Source organism: Candida metapsilosis (assembly GCF_017655625.1).
Source record: "Candida metapsilosis strain BP57 chromosome Unknown scaffold5, whole genome shotgun sequence".
In the NCBI taxonomy this organism is placed as follows: domain Eukaryota; kingdom Fungi; phylum Ascomycota; class Pichiomycetes; order Serinales; family Debaryomycetaceae; genus Lodderomyces; species Lodderomyces metapsilosis.
In genome coordinates, this window is record NW_027138163.1 from 279,175 (window position 1) to 292,914 (window position 13,740).

The following is a 13,740-nucleotide window of genomic DNA, read 5'->3' on the forward strand; positions in this document are numbered from 1 at the left end:
AGCTAAGGGACTGAATTGAAGTTTTTCAGATTCACTTTTTTTTTTAAAGCCGAGAGTTATGGCTTAGTTCACTTTGCAATTATTCTATTAAAGTAAACCTATACAAGTTCTTGTTTCGTCTTTCCAAATTTCAATTCCCATTCGTGCTTTATAAGCCCGTAGGAGTAGACAATGACTCCTAAGAGACATGCAATGGTTACACCAATACAAGCGACCGCGAAAACTGCGCCCATAACTTTAAAAGTCAACAAGGGATAGTTCCCTATACCACCTTTTCCGACTTCTGTATTTGATAAAGACATGGTACCCAAAGGGAAAGTCATTGCCCAGAATCCCTTGTTGTGTTTGAGGAGACCATATTTGTTGGTGTGATTGCAGTTGGGACATTTGGCAAATGGTCGAATCTTTGAAAAGATTGACACCACAGCTATAAATGTCATGTAGTATCCAAATGAAAGGATAAACAACCCAAGAAAACCACCTATGCAGAGAAAGATTTTCCCATATACCAACTCCTCTGGAATAAACTCGTTCAAGTTGTTTCCGAATAAATATATGCTGTATGACGACTGACCTAGGAACCCCACTGGCAAAAATCCGGTAAACACTAGCTGCGTTGGTGGAATCTTGTGCATGATTAACCGCCATATGTATATAGTAATTATAGCAGAGGCCATGCAGATGGACAATGCCCACAACATGTAACTGACAATCATGGTGATTACTGTTTCATTCAACTTGTACAAGTCTAACTCAATGAGATGTCCTGACGAGGAAGACACTGTTAGTGCCACAATGGGGAGCAACAATGTCGAATTCAACTTTGAGTCGGGGTCCACTGCATTCAATTTGGAAAAGAAACTAAAGTACACTATTGGGAAAGCAGTGTATAAAGCTGAAACAACAGAAATCCACCAAAACGTCCAAACAAAATACATATGATGGCCCTTGGTGATGAAGGAAATATAATTGACAATGGTTGTGAACCCCATTGAAAAACAACCCATGTACACAGCTTGCGATGCTTCCACATGGTAAGTTCTCCATTTTTGTGGGAAGTAATATAGTTGCATTACAAGTAGGATCATGTTGACAATGAATAAGATGCAGCAGGCGGCAAACATGATGTATGAACAAATCTCTAGCCAGTGTGCCGGGAAGGGGAATCTGTACAATATTGTCGAGGAAATTCCTGTACCCATGACTGAAACGAAATACGCAGGGGCAAACTGCTTCACTATGTTCCCCACAATAAACCGTTGGTACCATGACTCTTCCTTTGGCTTTGTCCCTCGTAATTGGTCCTGCAAACGATCAAAATCCTTTGATGTTGATCCTACCGAAGATATTAATGAATCATAGTCCATGTTATTCACTCTATTAGCATCTTGCTGCGACGATAGACGTTGTGTTTTATCAGTGCTTGACGATTGTGGTGTATTTTCAGCAGTTTGCAATTTTGTACCCAAATTTGCATCCTCATCGTTCACAGCCGGACGATGTGCCGAGGACATTTCCGAATTACTGTGGTTCGTCACGTCACCTGATATGGTGCAATTCTAACAATGAAAACTAAAAAAAATCAACACACAAAGTTATTAAACTTGGCAAGTGAACAGGGCTCGGTTGCAAATATGTATAAGCTGGCTGCAAATGGTCGTGGTGGGAGATTGTAGTCACCTGTGATGATGTAGGAATGGGTTTTCTTTTATATAGAAACGGGATCCACAATTTTTTTTTTTCTCCCGCTTGATGTGTCTCCCTTTCTCCTCATTGCCGTCTATATCCTGCGGCATGGATGTACTTACCTCATTGCATGCAAAAACACAAGCGGGGCCGATTTGCCGATGTGGCCAAATGACTCCGTCTGATTTCTTTGTTTGTATATGGACAACCAATCGAGTGTGAGGCAAAAAAACAGGAGCACAATGCCGCTACACGGTTTCCACTCTCGTTGGGTGCCACTTTCTACATATCGGCGTTCTAATATCTTGACAGCGATAGGTGGCAAGACTCATGAGTGGTGCATAATCAGAAATACCAAGTGGCTCATCGTCTAAACCAAATCGTTACTAGGAAATCCCGCAAGTCACGAATCGCTTGTTATTAGCCCATTTTTGAGCTTGCCGATGTTGCATAAGAAACTACTTAGGAAACTGCATATAGAATGGCGCTTGCTTGATGGTTAAGCAAAATGTATTCACAACCTGAGTCAATTTTTAATTTCCTATTTGGGTATCTTGAATAGCGGCCCCGACGCGAACCGACAAAAAATTGGCGGTCATGAAATTTTGGCTTTGTGTTAAATTACAATAAATTGAATTACGTGTCCTCTAAAGGTACAAAGGGAGCATGAACCTAGTTAAGGTCCTACAAGGGACTCGTCACAGCACGGTAAGTCACCGTTAATCAACTGCGTACCCAAGCAGTAGAGGGATTGCAGGGTGAAATATTTGGTAGAGAAATATCACGTGCATTGATTTCGTATTTACCAGGGACATAGTTTAAGAGTATGTGCATCTTGTAATAGAAAACAATAGCAAGATTTTAAATGTTGATGTCAAGACTGTACGATCATCCTATTGGCTGATTAAGTTTTAAATTATTTGAGTAAAAATTGCTTTGTGAACGATCCTCTCCTAGGCAATAGCCGTTGCTAACTTCATTTAACCTAGTGAAGGAATAACAAAGTTGAATAGTAGATCCGTTGTGTAGTGAGAATCAAACCATATTCGTTTCAGTAAGGCTACGTGGAGAAATTAATGCATTAGGTCATGTTGGCTCTAAGAGAGGGGATTTTAAAAACGTGTTGGCGGCGGCGGCGGTCTAAATGTTTTTGTTTGTTTACCATTTTAGGACAATGGACATGGTAGCTGTCGGCTCATCCTAATTTTAGTAAAAATTTTTAATTGGCTAAACACGACCGCTCCTTAAAAAATAGAAAACAAAAAAATTTTAGACTCCAAAGCTCCCGTCAAAGACAGAAAATTGTTATATAAACTAGTTCATTTCTTCCCTGTTTATTTCATTTGCTATTATACTTTTTTAAATCTTGCTATCTAGATCATTCCCAATATACTTAAATTTTTGAACCACACTTTACAGTCTCAGCCACAATGCTTTTGAATCCAACAAATATTATCGACAAGAACAACACCAACATTCCTCCTACATGTGCAGGCGCAGCATCGAGTGAACTTAGGTCATACACTACACCCGCTGAATTAAACTTATTGATGGATCACGGTCACCAAGTAAATGGTACTACTATTGACAATGTTGACAAGTCTTCTGGTTTTTACAAACTCATTATGCAGTTGAAGGAGCTTTTAGGAGGTAAAGGTTTATCATCGGAGGATATTGACGTTGAAAAAGTTAAAGAACTTATGGAGAATTACGAGTCCAAAGAAGCTGACTGGTCACATTTGGCACTCCACGATTTGACAAGAAATTACTCAAGAAATGGTATCATCAACTTGAATGGTAATGCCAACTTGTTGATACTTGTGTGGTCTCCAGGTAAGTCAAGTGCCATCCATGACCATGCTAATGCACATTGTTGTATGAAGATTATAAAAGGGGAACTTAAGGAATCGTTGTATGATATCCCGGATCACACTGGAGATGAATTAAAACCAAAGAAAGAAACCACATTGTACCGTGATCAGGTTGGCTACATTTCAGACACTATTGGTCTTCACAAAATCACTAATCCATTAAAGGATGAAGTTAGTGTGTCGCTCCATCTTTATACACCACCATACGCTGCTCTATACGGATGTGGAATGTACGAAGCTTCAAATGGTAGAAAACATCATGTTGACATGTCCAAGTACTACAGCTGGCAAGGAGAGTTGGTCAATGATGATGATGCTCTGACATGCTGATTTGGCTTTCTACAATCTTGGTTGATCCAAAATGACTTTGAAAATGGTTTATAGTTTACATTAGTTATAGCTATTTAATGTATACTTCGTTTGCTAAAAGAGTCTCAGAAAGTCAGAGCCACCTTCGTAAGGCACTTGTAACCAATTCTTGTTGTCGTATTCGGCAGTGCCATCAATTACATGAAAAGCATAAGCATATCTCGACTTATCACTCTTGTTCTTTTCCAGCTTATGAAGAACTGAGTTGTGAATTAAGATTAAAGAGCCTGCCTTGCATGGGACCATCTTGTATTCACCTTCAACTGGTTTATCTTCCTGTAATTGTTCAAAGTTGCAACCCAGATTGAGTCCATCTTTCCTGACAAATCGCTTCGACACAGGATACGTCTTTTGGGTACCTGGTATGTAAGACAAGCAGCCATTTTCTTCCGTACAATCTTCCAAAGCTATCCAAAATCCAATTGCAGTTTGTGGAGTAGTGAACAAAAAAGTAGCATCATTATGTGGAGGTACAGCATTATCACGTTCCGTATTTTTAGTCCCCACCGGCTGTTTGAAAATACACATGCTTTGCAATACTTGTGGCTCAGTAAAATTCAAATCACGAGCAATATCTTTGACCTTGTCATCAAATGTAATCCTGTGGAATAGTGGGTCTTTAATATGAAGACCATGGCCAATTTTGTTTATCGATTTTGATAATTCTATTGTCAAATTCCCATCGTTATCAAAAGCATCAGTATCGAAAAAGTATGATATCTTGTCAGCAGATTCATAAAAGTACCGATCTCCAATATGATCATCATCTGAAGTTTTGAAAGTGGTTTTGGGGTGACTTGATAAATCGCATTGTTGAAGCAAATGTTTTGATTGAGCCAAGAGTTCTGAAGTTTGTCCTGGAGTGAGAAAGTTTTCAATACAGAGCATACCTTCCTCGTTGAAGGTGTCAAGTTGAGATTGTGTGAGCCCCGTCATGATATGATTCTTCTGGTGAAGTAATTTCTTATCAGCGGATATTCTTTTTTCGAAATTTAGGGACCGCTCATTAGATGCAGGATGGAATTCAGTCAACTGTAAAAGACGTCTAACAATCCATCTATAAGCACCACGGTAGTAACAGAGATTAGCCGAGTATTATTTGAAGCAGTTCATGAATCTTTCCTTGCAATAGTTGATTTCCGTGGGTACATGTAGTAAAGATCGTTTTGCGAGGTCCAAAAGATAGAGGTGAAACTACGAGGTTCGTCAGCATATCGTTAAGTGAGAGGCTCCAGTTGATACAACCCTCTCAGTTCTCCCATTAATATGCCCACCAGATGCATTTTTGTTTTGTCAAGGTCAGGGAACAGTTCAGTTGGAACCAAACCCTTTAAGCGCATAAGGACGCCAAAAATATTCAGCCCGAAAATTTTATCTCGAAATAAAGAGATTTAATTAAACAATGCAAATATGCATCAAGCGGAGCACCAACCCTTTTTCTCTAAGTGTGCCATGACATACCTTCAGCAATTGATTGATAAGAACCGTGAGGAATACGAAAAAGCAACAAGACATCCTCTCACAAACGAGTTGTGTCTGGGAACTCTCTCCGATGAAAAATTGTTTGTATATCTTACACAGGACTTACAATTCTTCCAATACAGTCTCAACCTTCTTGGTAAGACCTTGGCTTTATGTGATGATGCTAATGCCTCGGTGAGATTGGCGAAGCAAATTGGTTTCCTTGCTCAAGATGAAAACAGTTATTTTGAAGAAACATTAAAAGAGTTGGAGGGCCAAAACTTGTCAGGAGTTGCCAAGATGAGAAGAGAATCAATTGTGTTGCCTCAAGTTACTAAGTACATCGACTACTTGAAGTACTTGATATATGATTCCTCTTCTTATTCTGAATTGATCACATTTTGCTTTGTTATGGAGAAGGTGTACTTGGAATGGGTTGAGTATAACCAGGAGACAAACAACATCGCCAAGAACTTGCCTCCAAAGTTTCAAACCTGGATTGATTTACACAGTGGTGATCATTTTATCGAATGGGTTCAATTCTTGAGCAACGAAGTTGAACGTCGTCTTGAATTGGATGGCGGTGACGGTGAGATTTACGAATCTACGTTTGTCAAATCTTTAAAGTTGGAAAGTGACTTTTTTGAAGCTTGTTATCTGTATAGTGAATAAATAACAACTAAAATCTGGTTCTGTAAACTCCTCTCACGCATACATCCCCTAACTGCATAGGGGGCGAATCCATTCCGATACTCCCAAAAGAGATTTACCCCGTATCGGGCGTAAATTTTCTTTGTTACCGCCATGCTTTGTCTCTCTTAATGCATATTTTTATCTCTTCCCCCTAATTGACCCATGAAAGCTCCTTTCAAAATATGCCTTTACAAAGCTTCAACGTAGAGCTTCAGAGGATATAAATTGAGAGCAAATCACCACTCCTTCCACTTGCTCAATCGCTTCAACGACTAACTACAATGTCCACTAACAAAATTACATTTTTGCTCAACTGGGAACCAACCCCATACCACATTCCAGTGTTCTTAGCCCAAACTAAAGGCTACTTTAAAAGGGAGGGATTAGATGTTGCTATCCTTGAACCATCTAACCCATCAGATGTTACTGAATTGATTGGTTCTGGCAAAGTTGATATGGGATTGAAAGCTATGGTTCACACATTGGCAGCAAAGGCTAGAGGTTTCCCAGTCACTTCAATTGGTTCCTTGTTGGATGAGCCATTTACTGGTGTTTGCTATTTGGAGTCTTCCGGTATCACTACTGACTTCCAATCGCTCAAGGGAAAGCGTATTGGTTACGTTGGTGAGTTTGGAAAAATTCAAATTGATGAATTGACCAAACACTACGGAATGACTCCAGATGACTACACTGCCGTTAGATGCGGCATGAATGTGGCCAAGTACATCTTGGAAGGTAGCATTGACTGTGGCATTGGCATTGAGTGCATCCAACAAGTTGAATTGGAGGAAGCTTTGAAGAAGCAAGGAAAGAACCCAAGTGAAGCCAAGATGTTGAGAATTGATAAGTTGGCTGAATTAGGATGCTGTTGTTTCTGTACTATTTTGTACATTGCCAATGATAAGTTCATTGCTGAGAATCCAGAAAAGATTAAAGCATTTTTGAAGGCCATCAAGTCTGCCACTGACTTTGTTTTAGCCAATCCTCAACAAGCTTGGGAAGAGTACGGTAACTTCAAACCACAAATGACTTCTGAATTGAACAAGAAGAAGTTTGAAAGATGCTTTGCTTACTTTTCTGACTCGTTGTACAATGTCCACCGTGATTGGAACAAGGTCAACAACTATGGTAAGAGATTGGAGATTTTGCCAGCTGATTACAAGCCAAACTACACCAATGAGTACTTGTCCTGGCCGGAACCAAAGGAAGTTGAAGATCCAACAAAAGCTCAAGAGCTCATGCTCAAGCATCAAGAAGAGTGTAAAGCCTGTGGTGGTTGTAGAAGATTAGTTCTTACTGATGTTTAAATAGCTTTTTAAAAGCAGTTTAAATTCGTTTTCCCCTGTTTTTGTAGCGCCGAAAAAGATAGAAAATTTTGTAAGTTGAGTTTCTTTTTTTTTTTTCTTTTGTTTTTTTTTGTTTTTTGTTCAAAGGCGCCGGCGCTGTTCAATTTCGAATAATTTTTCACCACTTTCATCAACTCAATTAACTAACCGCCCAAGATGAATCCAGCCGTCACAAACATCGCTATTATGCTTATTGGTATGCAAGTCGCCAAGAAATTAGACTTGGAAGACCCAACCATCTTGTTTTACGTAAGGGCATTCTACATTGCATGCCAAGTCATCGCTTTCGTTGTTTACTTTATCGTCAGATTAAAGATTAATCAAAAGAACGACTTAACCACTATCAAGTACGTTGAGCCAGCTAATCCTATGAGTGGAGAAACTGAACCAAGAGCTGTTGTCACTACAGTCAAGGAGTATGATTTGCAACAAGTTAACAGTCAAGTCAAGAGTATTTTCACTGGTTTGGCCATGATGGGGTTCATGCATATCTACATGAAGTACACCAACCCATTGATTATGCAAAGTGTTTCCGGTGTCAAGTCTGCTTTGGAATCAAACATTGTCAAGATTCACCTTTATGGATCCCCAGCTACTGGTGACTTGAAGAGACCATTCAAGACTGCTCCTGGATTTATGGAAATGTTGACTGGAGGTGCTGGCGTACAAACTGACAAGGCCTCAGTTGAAAGTGCTGAAGTTAGCGGTGCCGGTGGTATTAAACAAGATTAGAAAAAAAAACACTTTATATACATTTGAATTTTATACACAACTTAATCTATTTTGTAAGTTTGGTGAACTATGATACACTCTTGTTCCTTACCTCTGGTGAAGGAGATCAAGTCTAGTAACTTTCCAGCAATTATGAATTCGGCAACTGACCAATCTCCAGTTGCATAGATTTCAGGTACTGCCTTGGCAAGGTCAGGAAGTATTGCATCGTGAATGGGCTTAAAGTTTAGGACCTCTTGCGTCGTTATATCTGTGTTCCTTCTCAAATGGACAAACAAATCGTGAATCCATTGTGGGAGATACTCTTCATTGTAATGGTTCTTGTTGTAACAACGTACCAACCATAAAAGCCAGCACTGATCTTGGAATTCAGACTCCAATATCAACTCGTATGAGCTGAACCCGAGAAAGAGTAGTGATTGTTGGAACTTGATATCATTCTTGTACACACTCTTCAACGAAAGTAAGTCCGATTTGTATTCACCAAGAAGCTGCTTCTCTAATCTCTTGACGATCTTGATAGCAGCTGCAAAGATTTCACGCTGTGATTCGACATACCAACGGATATACTTGTGCTTGGTTGAGTCACTAGGGACATTCAAATTAAGCAATCCCTTTTTGGTCTCAAATGCAGCTCGAAGATGATTCAATCCCGCCAACTGCATACGTACTGTGAATCCGGTTTCCCATTCATTTTGAACAAGAGCTTGAAATAATTGAATCAAGCTTTTGGGGATTTGCTCTTGGTTTATGTAAAAGAGTACACCTTCTTTAAAAACTTCCTTTGCATCTGAAGCTTGCTCCACCACCGAGTTTGTATAATCATGTATCGATGGCAATTCAATTCCCAAATTTTCAGCAACCTGCATCCTGGAATCAGGAATCTTTATCTTTAATGCTGCTGAATCGGCCGAGTTGTTCTCTATAGCAAACCCATAAGCCAACAAAAGCTCTTCATTCCCCTTCTGTCCATAGTTGTTGAAAACTTCCTCTCCTTTGGTGCTGTTTTTCCCTTGGAAGAAGAATCCACCATCAGCGCAACCCCACTCAACCTGAGCCTTTGCGTTATGATTCAACAAGTCAACAACAGGTAACAACATTGGTTCATTTTTAGGCATGCTTGGATCAATAATGTAAGCAGGAAATGCTCTACTTTTGAGAATGAGCGAGACCCAAAGATAATTAGGGAAACTTGTCCAGTTGGCAGTGTCTACCTCATTGAAGTAACTGTAATAGTCATCATCAGTGTAAAACTTGTTTTCATAGTAAAATTTCAAATTGATAAAATGCAGTTCTGGTTTGGACACCTCTTCAGGGATGAGATTGACTGCACCCCACCACTCTTCCACCAATGACGCTATATTATCCTTTAATGAGTTACCCAAGTTGGTTCCTTTTAAGTATGCCTTGTCTTCTGATGACCAAGTGTATGGAGAATCGATTGCTTGAAGTGAAGGGAGTGAATCCAAGTATGGCTTGTAGAAGTTTTGCTGAGTTTGCAAATAGCAAAGATAGACCTTCAACAAGGCAATGTGATTGGAACCTTTGTAAGCATCTTTGAATAAGTTAGTTGCCTTGTCACAGGTAATCACCAACTCTCTTGGGATTTTAATTGATGCTTCGTCTGCCGATGTCAGTATTCCTCCATAGTAGTTTGGCTTTATTTCTTTAAATTGTAAATTCGACGATATTTCAGCACTATTGTCCTTGGCCCATTTGACCAACCTATCAATCTTGTCCATGGTTGGTTAAAGAAGATTTTGATGGAGGTGTTTGAAAAATTGCGTGTATGTGCGAATTACCCATCGCATTGCCAGGCTTTAAAGAGAGAACAATCGAGCAGAGCTTACCTACTGAATCACATTGGTATTCACTATTTACACGAACTATTTATTTATAAAGGAAACCAAATATACCATTCTCTTTTGCTTCTCTTTCTGCTTTAGGGATATAGGCCTCACTCAATTGTGTTATTTTCTCAGCACTCTCAGGAGCCAAAGCTTCTCTACCTATGACGTCAACAAAGTTTCCCTCTGGATCCAAAACATAGAAGAAAATTGAGTGGTCAACAAGATAGTCCTGACCTGGCTTGACATCTGGTGGGGTTGAAAAGTAGACTCTGTACTTTTTACAAGCATTCTTGACCTCATCATACTCTCCCGTCAACCCAATAATATCTGGATGGAAGTCTTGCAAGTACGTATCAACCACTTGAGGAGTATCTCTGTTTGGATCACAAGTGATAAAAATAGGTTGCATTTCAACATTATTCTTCTTAAGGATATTTAACATCTCTCCTAATTTATCAAGTTCTTCCGGACAAACATCAGGGCAATGAGTAAAGCCGAAATATAAAATTGAAAACTTCTTTCCCTTTGGATCAACAAGGTCCTTTTCTGTGAATGGGTTACCCTTTGTGTCAATCAAGTTGAATGGACCACCAATCAATGGAGTTCCAACTTTCCGATTCTGTTCCATTTCCTTATGGCGTTGTAGTCTAGTTTTCTCCTTTTGGAAGAAATAGGTTCCAATACCACCAAATACAAGAAGGATTACCACAGCTTTCCAAGTGGCAAATTCTAACCCACTACCTTTGTTGAACTGTTTTAACGAATCTTTTGACCCACCAATTGCAACTCTACTCAAAGGTCTTCTTTTCGGTTCAGCTTCATCTTGAGAGTTTGATTTGGGGCTTTGTTGAAATTTGGTGAGGGACGATGAGAATGGTCTTAACAAGCGTGGATTTCTAATCAACCTACTCTGTCTAAGAGTACTTCTTAACATCATTTTTGGTGGCCTATTGGGTAATATCGGGATTGGAAAATTGAGGAAACTAGTGGTGTGTATTTTATAAAATTTCCAAATGTGACATCTTTACACGACTTTCGAATTTGGTAGAATATAATCAGCAGATCTGCAGAAGCAAAGTGAATTGAATAGAATTATGAGGAAGTGGACAGAAGAGTTGTGTATGAGGGAGTTTAAAGAGAGGGATTTACAGAGGTTGTAGCTAAAACTAGGAACATTGCTGCTATAAATCTTCGTGTAGGATCTTTCTCAGTGCCCTGTTTGCCATTTGCGACACATTCATTGTCGCAAACTTTTTTTTTCTCTTCTCATCATTTGGCAACTCCATCACACTACATTCTCTTCATACACTTAACTACAGAAACATCAATAATGTCAGAATTTGTCGTTGGAGGTCAAGCTATCGACCCTGAAAAGGCCGAGAATATGGAAGAGATTGAGATGCAATTCGCCGTAAAAGCAGTTCATCAAGCAGAAACATATTGGTCATTGTTGGAAAAGGTTCCCGGCTCCCAATTAAGACTCACCAAGTATGATAATGAGATCTTCAACAAGTTGTTAGAAGACTTTCCCGAATTTAAAGAAAAATCCGCCGCTGCTTCCATTAATGAGGATGAGATGAAGTCTGCAGAGGGTAAAGCTAAGTGGAGGAGTTTTATTGAGAGTTTCAGCGACATTGAAGAGTACAACTTTGGTACTCTCTTGAGATTAAGAGCTGATCAGGAATACGGTCAAGATACCACCATCTTCGCAGTCAGGATGCAATTCTACGCTGTTGAGATTGCTAGAAACAGATACGGATTCAATGATTGGATTTATGAAAGTGCAAAGAAATAGATGCATTTAGAATAGAAATAGATGACCTTTTGACTCGCTGGATTTCTCGCTCTTTCTTTCACTCTGCCTCTTTAGAACTTGGTCTTCCTTTGTTCCATTGATATGAATATCCCTAAAAGTCTTTTGTGAACCCTTCGTGGTATGAATGCTGTCGTGTGGCCTAACTCAGCTAGATACCATTGCATGGCTTACGAACCCCTACGTGTCAATCGATTAAACAGCCCTACGATCCTTTACGGAGCGGTCTTTCTAGTAAAGGCCATTTACATTCCCAAGGAAAGTTGGGGATCCCTAGAAAAGCGACGTGTGTAAGTAGCGGCCGCTAGTGATCGAGTAGCTGTGCTTGAAGACTTCAACCTTGAAGCTAGAAAGAATTGGTTGCAAAAACTGGAGTCTCCTTTCTTTTGGGGAGGAATTACGTTGTTCGTATAATTTTGTAGACAAAAACAAAAAGTCAACAAAACTGTTGATCAATTCTCTTCATCTCAAGGGTATGCCACCACGATCAAACAGAGCAATGAATTCCCAATCAACACAATGGAAAGATCAAACCAGCAGTCTGTCTCCACCGAACCTGAATGAGCCTACGTATACTCTTCCCGGAGTCATCAACTACCTTACATCTGAATTCACCAATTTAGAAAGATTTAGAATCATGACGAAGTTGGAAAAATCTGAGATGAAATACAAGATCTTGCGTCTAGAAGGTGAAATAAAGACTTTGAAGTACGCGAGCCAAAAGCAGCAAGCAAAGATTGAGAGCTTGGAGAAGGAGAATATGCTTCTAAAGAGCAAAAGTAAGGAATACAAGCACACACCTGTAATGACAGAGGACCCTGATTTGGAATCAATTAAAAAGTCGAGGGAGCAATTGAAAGATTCAACAAAGGAAATAGTTGCATTACTACGGTCGCCATCGACTAGACTAGGTGAATTAAACTTAGAAGGGCATCAACAAGAGATTGAAGAAATGATTGATAACAGTGAGGATGACTTTGTGTTTGGGAGGGGAACTACTTCACCAAAGTCTAACCTCATAGCCCAATTTTTCGACGACGATGAGAAGCTTGAGAAAGTGGATGAAGAAAAGCTAGAGAAAACGGAAGAGGAGGAAAAGCTAGAGAAAATGGAAGAGGGGGAAAAGCTAGAACGTTCTCTCACCAATGAGAGTGAGGCGACTGTGATAGATATTGGGGAGGAGAAGCCTCAGGAAACAGTTCACGAGGTTCCTACAAGATCATTCGAAAATGGGGGAGTTACAACCGTGCTCCGGATTGCTAAAGATATTGCTACGATTTCCACGTCTGGACGTGAAAATGCAGCCAAAGAGATCGATTTGAAACATCTAGAAGTTATCAATAATGTGATTGCACTACACAATGAGAGTTACCTCATAGTTGGAAAGGACATCAAATTGTTGACAGAAGGTGAGCCCAAAACTTTAATCCCAACCAAGAGCAGCTTTTCAGAGATCAATGCTAGTGCTCTAATCGATATGACTGTTGCAGGTGACAATGGAAAAACATATGGTCTAGCCATCAGCGGTGTTTCAAATGGAACCAAGTCATTTTTATCTAAAGTGTACCAAATCTCATTCAATGGGCAACCCAAATCGAAAGAGTTAGGCAGCTTCAACAGAAAGTTCTTGACCAAAAACAAAGGCGGATCTGAAATCTCATTTGTTGGTTGGAGATATGACAAGGCTAAATCTGCTCCGCCTTCACCTACCAAAGGAGGGACCAAGAATGCTCCTGACCCTAGGTTGGCACTGTACGATGTGGTGTACCGAGTTGGAGATCAAAACTACAACATAAATCTTTCACTGAAACAGGTTCTACCAATAGAAGATTAATATCTCAGCCTGCCGGCGCATTTTGTGACTGAAAATTTTTTTCCTCTTCCCTCGTGGTACAAAATTGTAAAAGCATCTCTCATCA

The 13,740-nt window shown here is 39.8% G+C and overlaps 10 protein-coding genes across 10 annotated transcripts; 6 read left to right on the forward strand and 4 right to left on the reverse strand. All coding sequences in view use genetic code 12, as the record gives it.

Annotated features, from left to right (window-relative positions):
- Nucleotides 1-98: 98 nt before the first annotated feature.
- Nucleotides 99-1,514, reverse strand: SSU1 (Ssu1p; the record flags this gene model as incomplete). Its single annotated transcript, XM_067692877.1, has 1 exon — nucleotides 99-1,514. The coding sequence occupies one exon, from the start codon at nucleotides 1,512-1,514 to the stop codon at nucleotides 99-101; it is 1,416 nt and encodes a 471-aa protein (XP_067547455.1).
- A 1,602-nt stretch (nucleotides 1,515-3,116) lies between these two features.
- On the forward strand, nucleotides 3,117-3,887 carry CDG1 (Cdg1p; the record flags this gene model as incomplete). The annotated part of the gene is made up of 1 exon (XM_067692878.1): nucleotides 3,117-3,887. The coding sequence occupies one exon, from the start codon at nucleotides 3,117-3,119 to the stop codon at nucleotides 3,885-3,887; it is 771 nt and encodes a 256-aa protein (XP_067547456.1).
- Nucleotides 3,888-3,980: 93 nt separating this feature from the next.
- On the reverse strand, nucleotides 3,981-4,862 carry I9W82_003869 (uncharacterized protein; the record flags this gene model as incomplete). Its single annotated transcript, XM_067692879.1, has 1 exon — nucleotides 3,981-4,862. The coding sequence occupies one exon, from the start codon at nucleotides 4,860-4,862 to the stop codon at nucleotides 3,981-3,983; it is 882 nt and encodes a 293-aa protein (XP_067547457.1).
- A 516-nt stretch (nucleotides 4,863-5,378) lies between these two features.
- I9W82_003870 (uncharacterized protein) lies at nucleotides 5,379-6,059 on the forward strand (the record flags this gene model as incomplete). Its single annotated transcript, XM_067692881.1, has 1 exon — nucleotides 5,379-6,059. One exon carries the CDS (start codon nucleotides 5,379-5,381, stop codon nucleotides 6,057-6,059), a length of 681 nt encoding a protein of 226 aa, XP_067547458.1.
- A 302-nt stretch (nucleotides 6,060-6,361) lies between these two features.
- On the forward strand, nucleotides 6,362-7,387 carry THI13 (4-amino-5-hydroxymethyl-2-methylpyrimidine phosphate synthase; the record flags this gene model as incomplete). The annotated part of the gene is made up of 1 exon (XM_067692882.1): nucleotides 6,362-7,387. One exon carries the CDS (start codon nucleotides 6,362-6,364, stop codon nucleotides 7,385-7,387), a length of 1,026 nt encoding a protein of 341 aa, XP_067547459.1.
- A 195-nt stretch (nucleotides 7,388-7,582) lies between these two features.
- Nucleotides 7,583-8,158, forward strand: PHO88 (Pho88p; the record flags this gene model as incomplete). The annotated part of the gene is made up of 1 exon (XM_067692883.1): nucleotides 7,583-8,158. One exon carries the CDS (start codon nucleotides 7,583-7,585, stop codon nucleotides 8,156-8,158), a length of 576 nt encoding a protein of 191 aa, XP_067547460.1.
- A 41-nt stretch (nucleotides 8,159-8,199) lies between these two features.
- I9W82_003873 (protein-lysine N-methyltransferase) lies at nucleotides 8,200-9,900 on the reverse strand (the record flags this gene model as incomplete). The annotated part of the gene is made up of 1 exon (XM_067692884.1): nucleotides 8,200-9,900. The coding sequence occupies one exon, from the start codon at nucleotides 9,898-9,900 to the stop codon at nucleotides 8,200-8,202; it is 1,701 nt and encodes a 566-aa protein (XP_067547461.1).
- Nucleotides 9,901-10,048: 148 nt separating this feature from the next.
- SCO1 (Cu-binding protein) lies at nucleotides 10,049-10,942 on the reverse strand (the record flags this gene model as incomplete). Its single annotated transcript, XM_067692885.1, has 1 exon — nucleotides 10,049-10,942. One exon carries the CDS (start codon nucleotides 10,940-10,942, stop codon nucleotides 10,049-10,051), a length of 894 nt encoding a protein of 297 aa, XP_067547462.1.
- Nucleotides 10,943-11,338: 396 nt separating this feature from the next.
- On the forward strand, nucleotides 11,339-11,803 carry I9W82_003875 (uncharacterized protein; the record flags this gene model as incomplete). Its single annotated transcript, XM_067692886.1, has 1 exon — nucleotides 11,339-11,803. One exon carries the CDS (start codon nucleotides 11,339-11,341, stop codon nucleotides 11,801-11,803), a length of 465 nt encoding a protein of 154 aa, XP_067547463.1.
- Nucleotides 11,804-12,296: 493 nt separating this feature from the next.
- On the forward strand, nucleotides 12,297-13,655 carry I9W82_003876 (uncharacterized protein; the record flags this gene model as incomplete). Its single annotated transcript, XM_067692887.1, has 1 exon — nucleotides 12,297-13,655. One exon carries the CDS (start codon nucleotides 12,297-12,299, stop codon nucleotides 13,653-13,655), a length of 1,359 nt encoding a protein of 452 aa, XP_067547464.1.
- Between the last annotated feature and the right edge of the window lie 85 nt (nucleotides 13,656-13,740).